The following is a 6907-nucleotide window of genomic DNA, read 5'->3' as shown; positions in this document are numbered from 1 at the left end:
AGGTGAAAATGTATGTATATTGTATATACAACGTTAATCACACTGACCTAAAAATAATTCATCATTTGTCAGTTGAACATGGATAATGAGATAAGATTAAATAAATGTCAAGGAAAAAACTAATGACTTTAAAATCAGGGTGACTGGTTGGTTACAATATCTATCAAATTCTTTATAATAAAATCATTTAGTAATGTCACTATGAGGTTTTGAATTGTTTAAAAACAAAGAATGTTTCATTCTGAAACATTTATATACTGTCATTTTAAAAACATAAGTATCAATTCACTCGTAAAGAAGAAGGTCAATAATTTCACGAACCATTTACTTTAGATACTGTGGTTTCATTAATTTTCAAGGGCATCAATTTTCGTGGATAAAGTGCAAATCACAGTTTCAAGGATACGTAAATTCGTGGCCAATGACCCTATCAATACAAAATAAAAATTGCACTTCAATGAACATTTAATGTCGTGGATCAAATAAACAACGAAATCCACAAAAATTGGTATTCAGCGAAGATTGATGAAACCACAGTAACATTTGCCCTACAATATGTTGGTTAACAGATCACAAAGGTATAATAAGAGCCAACTTTTATTTATAAGAATCACGTGATTTCAAAACACGTAACACAAAGAGACAGTACAGAACAGTAAATCAGATCTGGAGATATAGACTGCAAAAACAATCATTTTAAGTTCATCATCATAGAAGCACGTACGCGTGTGCGTGTGTTTCGGGTTTAAAGTGTCCTTATATCACACTTGCCCTTTACTTGAAGCAGTTCCTTTGACTTCCTCCGTGTTTCTTGGAAGGAAGACACCGTTACCGACTACGAATGTTATCTGCAATCTTTACATTTCTCCTGCAGGGTTTAAACAAACTCCATAGCAAGTGTTTCAACTCTTCCTTAAAAGCTTTACTCAGGCTGCTGTAGATGAGTAAATCAATGGGTTTACCAATGCAGAAGGAAATTGACATAATAACAGTGACATAGCCTTGATATTGCATACCAGTCTTGTCGCTATCTAGGCGATCAGAGTTGAAAAGAAACTGGTACATTGTGAAAGTAATCACTGGAAGTTCCTGAAGCACGAAAGACAATCCAAGAGCTATGTTTACCTTCATTAACAATATGTATTTGACTCGCTCGATAGCGATGTTTCCAGAGAGAACCAAAAGAACCCGAATTTGTTTGGTCAAAAGGACAACGAGGACAACAATGATAATGCAATGAAGAGTAAACGGAAGGAGTTGGTTGTAGATATAAAGAGCATATGTTATTACCAACCCTTCTAACGAAATATTGATGTCTGCGACAACTCTTGAGTGAGAATATCTACAGCCAAGGATCTTTTTGAGAGCATAGCCTGGTCTGAATTCCTGAATCAATGGAACAGGTTCGAAAACTGGAGCGCTGAGAAAGAGGAAAAATGACACACACAAGATCCCGTGGACAAAAATAAAGGTTTTAAAGTAAGCAGATAGATTATGTTTTTTTACTTTGAACGGGAATCCTATCAATAGAACCTGGTGTAGCGCCATCAGGGTTTTCAGCCAGATAGAGGTTACATGGAGAAACAATTGTACACGAAAAGAGACGATGATTTCCGAGCAAACCCGAAATTCCATGAACCCATAATGCATCTGGAAAGCCCTCAACAAGATGTCACGGATGCTCGAGATCGTGGTGTAGAATAAATCCATAACCATGATGCATAAAATGAACCTCTGTGTCACCCCTAGGAGTTTTCTCCGTTTGAAGATGACGAACATACTGATCGTTACAACGGGAGGTAAAGCGTAGAAGAAGTACCCAAACTGGAAATTGAACTGCAGGCCCCAATATCCGTACATGTGTTCTAGCTTCAGAGCGCCAACACCATCGTAGTAAGCCTTTTCTAGGCCCAGGACCACATTTGTCAACTTCTCGAGCGCTTTATTATCAGTGTTATTAACATCTCTCGTTTGAGACATGATGTTTAAACATCAGTTTTCCCCAAGAGCGATCGTTTTTTATCCAAATCCTGAAATGCAAAAGAGATTTCAGTCTCAATGTGCACGTATATTATTATAATTTTTTTTATCATATATTTTTTTTTTTATATTGATTTTTATATTTTGTTGTAGTTTTTTTTTTCTTTTCTCTTAGAGTTTCAAAGGGATTTGAGGGACTAAATTTGATGACAATTATCAGTCATTTTGTCCACATTTGAGTTTACATACTGAAAACTTCTGTAGCTTCATCATGTCAAATGTAACAAAAGAATTAGCTCTTGAAAAAAGGTTGTACCATAAAATGTTACGAATTCATTGCATATTGTTGGAATATATTCGCGTGCGAGAAATATTCGCGAGAGTATCGTCGTCGCGAATATTTCTCGCAGCAAACCAATCCGTGTCACGTGGTTGTTATAACAAGACGGGTCTGGAGAAGGCTTGGTCGCGAACATTAGTTGTCGCAAACCACTTTATCGGAAGTAGATCGCGAAATAAAGTGGCCGCGAATGAGAACTTGTATTTACAGTAATTTGTTGCTTATCTAGGTTTTAGGAAGTAAATTGCGAAATAAAGAAGCGAATAAAATTTGGTTTACAGTACATGTGTATAACAAAATAAAGGACATGCTAACAAGGATTATTATAGATAGGTTATGTTTGCAAGTCCTATGAGGGCTTGATGTTAGTGGCAATTTTTAAACTATATCTATTTTCTTTAGAAGTGGAGCTTCGTAAAAAGATACCGTACATCCGGTAATTTTTGCGGTGACCTAATAATTGAAAAAGCGCAAACTGAATCCTGCATCCTTTCCTATAGCAAACTTTTAAATCGCAAAAAATGACTACCGCCAATTTATAAGGTTACAGATTTTCCCCATTATTGCAAATCTTGTGACACGCGAAAAAACGGATATACATTTGTACAGTATACTGTGGAATCATTTAAATTCGTGGGTGCCAATTTTCGTGGATTGTGCATGTTTTGTTTATTCGTCGGGATGTTAATTCGTTGATGCGCCGGTTTTCTGTTTCAATAAGAAAACTAACCTTTGAAATTTGTTTTTGTCGAGGATGTTAAATTCGTGGGGAAGGGATACCCACGAATACCACGAAATTTGAGACACAGCGAATTCTAATGATTCCACAGTAGAATATATACCTGGGGGGGGGGGTGGTTCTTTACTAAAGATAGTTTATGGCAAAAGAAATTATCTCTGAAATGTTAAGGTAGATCTGGCTGCCACTGTAAACCAACTTTAATTCACTTGCGAGAAATTTTCATGTGGTTACCGAACACCTCGCCGTCGCAAATATTTCTCGCCGCGGACCAGTCCTTGACCAAATGGTTGTTGTTACAACACGGCTCTAGATAGGGCTTGGTCGCGAACATTAGTCTTTGCAAATCACTTTATCGAAAGAAGACCGCGAAATAAAGTCGCCGCGAATAAAATTTGGTGTTTACAGTTAATTGTTGACCATCCAGCCCCCTAAAATGTGATTGAGGGAGACAATACTTGTAGTACATGTGCACAAGTCTAAAGTAGTTCGCATCAGATAAGCCATACTAAATAATCCTAAAATTCAATTTTTAGGACAGTGTATTATTTTGTTTTATGAAATTTAAACCTATAAACTTTTTTTTTATTTTATAGATATCTGATCACCCATGTTTTCTTACGTCGCTTTGTAAACCTGCCGATTCTATCTCCTTTTAATGGAGAGTAAAATGGTCATTGTTAAAATCTGTATTGTTAAAAGTTAATTTTAAGGTATTTACAAATGTTTGTGCTACTATTTTCACCTGAGAACTATTTTTTACTTGATTAAATTTTATAATAAATTATGTTACTACATTGTGCAAGAGTAATGTTTCTGAAATACAGACAAAAAGTAACACATATGACACCCTGTTATTTATATATGAATTAAAATAATGAAAATTCAACCATAAGTTTGAAATAAATTGAGGTTTTAAAATAATTGACACAATTGAAAATTAATAAAAAAAAGTTGTAGATGACCTAATTCCTTCGACCGTTTGCCCTACCTTAAAATTACATGTGCATAAAGTCTTAACTAAAAAGAAACATATTTAAGTAACATATTCTACAAAGATAGAGGGCTTAAAATAGTTACTTCATTTAAATGTAGATTCCAAATATTCAAAATACGTGGTACCTTCATATTTTTTTCTGCCTTAATTAAATTAAAGGTTCAGCGGAAGGAGGAATTATTTGTCTATATCCACGTTAGGGTTCAAAATTTATTAAAATTATTTCATTTCTAATGCAGGTGAACAAAGAATCCAAAAGCTACTTACCAATTGCTGCTTGCTAATTTTTTTTTATTTTTGCGGCGTTTAACAAGCCAGATTATGTTGTCTTTATTGCGTATACCTTTCGCAGTTTACGAGTGTTCTTTGTGTAATACCGTATATCCGGTAATTTTCGCGATGATCTAATTTTCGATGTCTATTAAATCGCAAACTTTGGAATACGCAGAAATTATATTCTGTTTTGTTTTCTACAAGAAACTTTTTAAATCGCAAAAATTGACTGGCGCAAATTCAAAATGAGGTAAATTGTCCCCATATCCGCAAATTTTGTGGCACGCGAAAAAAACGGATATACAGTAACTCAAGTATTTGGTAAAGGATTATCAAACACTTGCTGATTGTGAAATTGGAAGTTAGTTTATTTACAGTACTTTTATTTAAACATGGAAATGGTTTTCAAAACACGGAATGGGTTTTAGATACTGATAACAAAACAGTGGTGGAAATAAACATTTCGAAAACATTTTTGATCCATTGAAATGTTACCTTATGTTCCGGAGTTTGTCTCAATCGATGAGCAATGAAGATTAAGGTTCTCAGAATCTGCAGAGGTGGGCTATGTATATACTTACGATATTGGGGTATATATACACAGTATAGTGACTATGTAGTTTGAAAAGGCAAAACTTGTTCTCCGCAAAAGGTGAGAGAGTGAGGAAACTGTCTATACCATTTTACGAGACACCAGAAAAAAATTTTTAGACATAAAAAGGGGACAGACGGATTTATTTTTTTATTAAAGTTCTTGACGTCTGTTATCTTTTTTATAGTTTTGTAACTGTCAGTCAACCTAATTTTAATTTATTTTTTTAAACGAACTTACGTCTTATCTCGAACAATGCAGTCATATCGTTTGATTTGGAGTTATCTTTCTTGAGTAACCTTTTCACATCGTTATACTATAGATAGTTTTAATAAAAGTTTAATGTAACACCTCCACAACCATTTCTCTAGCTAGAGATCTTTTAAAGTTATTTCGTTGTACTATTTCATTAGGAAATCATTAAAAATATAAATTAAAAGTAAATCGCATTATAACATTCGCACGCTATTTATTTATAAACATATACATGTATATTTAGGTGTCCCACAATTTTAGTGTTTTTTTACAATAGGAGAAGAACCTAACTTTTATTATAATTTTCTAGAAAAATGTCTTATTTTTTTTTTAGAGTTTTTATTTTTTTTTAGGTTTTTTTAGAGGGGTGGTTTTTATGGGTGGGTGGGATGGGGGGGGGTTAATATTAAAATGGACACGTTATGAACAATCAAAATAGAACATTTGTCATTAAACATAGTAAGAGTTGTCTTTTTTGTCGGAGATGGGGGGGGGGGGGTCATAAATTAATTAAGCTATCCAAGAAAAGATTTTGGTCTATGGCGTACGATACCAGCCATCTATCGACAAAACATTCGATACTGTATACGAAAATCTGCAAATCAATATGACATCTTTAAAAATATCTTTTTGGATAATATTTCTTAACTCGTTAATACTTTATAACTTAAAGCAATATGAACTGTATTTTTTTTAGAATTTTATTTTGGTTCAAAAATCTGTTAGAATGATAAGTCTGCATGTAACTTAAACTTTTATGATAAATAAGATTTGAAAAAATCATTAGATTTTGTCAGAAGAAAGATTTCTCTTCTAAGGAATATGTATAGCAAATCAATTTTTGTCTGTTATCTTTTTTATAGTTTTGTAACTGTCAGTCAACCTAATTTTAATTTATTTTTTTAAACGAACTTACGTCTTATCTCGAACAATGCAGTCATATCGTTTGATTTGGAGTTATCTTTCTTGAGTAACCTTTTCACATCGTTATACTATAGATAGTTTTAATAAAAGTTTAATGTAACACCTCCACAACCATTTCTCTAGCTAGAGATCTTTTAAAGTTATTTCGTTGTACTATTTCATTAGGAAACATTTTGATGTTGTTGGGGTTTTTTTTAATGTTGATAATGGTAACATAAATATTTGAATTAAAGTCAAATATGGAAATACACTTTCGCACGTTCTAGCATGCGCTTGTCGGTCTAGTACCGTTGCCAGCACGAGAAGACGTCATAGTACTTGGTGGGACTTTTTTATTTGCTTTTTTTTAGTATATTAATTTATAGTTACTTACATGATGCATTTATGATATGTGTGAGCCACTGCTACTTACGAAGTCGTCTAGTTTGAAACTGTAAACTGTGCAAGTATAGAATCGGTGCGTCAGAAATTGGAAAGAATAAAACAACGCCAGACATTCATTTCGTTATTTTTTTCCCTGAATCACGGTTTTGGTTTTGATTTGTTTGGTTTCTTTTTTTTCATTCTTCACTTAATATCATTAATTCAAAGGGACGACACACATAACACGTATATGAGATATATGAAGAAAGTTGTATGTATACATACATGTATATAACTCGAATTTCTTCTTTTTAAACAACCGAAGGGAAGGGGGGGGTAGATAAATCATTAAAAATATAAATTAAAAGTAAATCGCATTATAACATTCGCACGCTATTTATTTATAAACATATACATGTATATTTAGGTGTCCCACAATTTTAG

The 6907-nt window shown here is 33.3% G+C and overlaps 1 protein-coding gene across 1 annotated transcript; it reads right to left on the bottom strand.

The window, feature by feature from the left end:
- Positions 1–595: 595 nt before the first annotated feature.
- LOC128174948 (uncharacterized) lies at positions 596–4885 on the bottom strand. The gene is made up of 2 exons (XM_052840370.1): positions 4825–4885; positions 596–2030 (listed from the first exon to the last, which is right to left on the bottom strand). The coding sequence occupies exon 2, from the start codon at positions 1978–1980 to the stop codon at positions 829–831; it is 1152 nt and encodes a 383-aa protein (XP_052696330.1). The 5' UTR covers positions 1981–2030; positions 4825–4885; the 3' UTR covers positions 596–828.
- Between the last annotated feature and the right edge of the window lie 2022 nt (positions 4886–6907).

This window comes from Crassostrea angulata, chromosome 2 (genome assembly GCF_025612915.1).
Source record: "Crassostrea angulata isolate pt1a10 chromosome 2, ASM2561291v2, whole genome shotgun sequence".
NCBI classification, from domain to species: Eukaryota; Metazoa; Mollusca; class Bivalvia; order Ostreida; family Ostreidae; genus Magallana; species Magallana angulata.
This window is presented reverse-complemented; position numbering and strand designations above follow the sequence as displayed.

What these genes read in the sequence shown, in the direction of transcription:
- LOC128174948 (XM_052840370.1), bottom strand. Translation starts at nt 1,980, where the DNA reads ATGTCTCAAACGAGAGATGTTAATAACACTGATAATAAAGCGCTCGAG.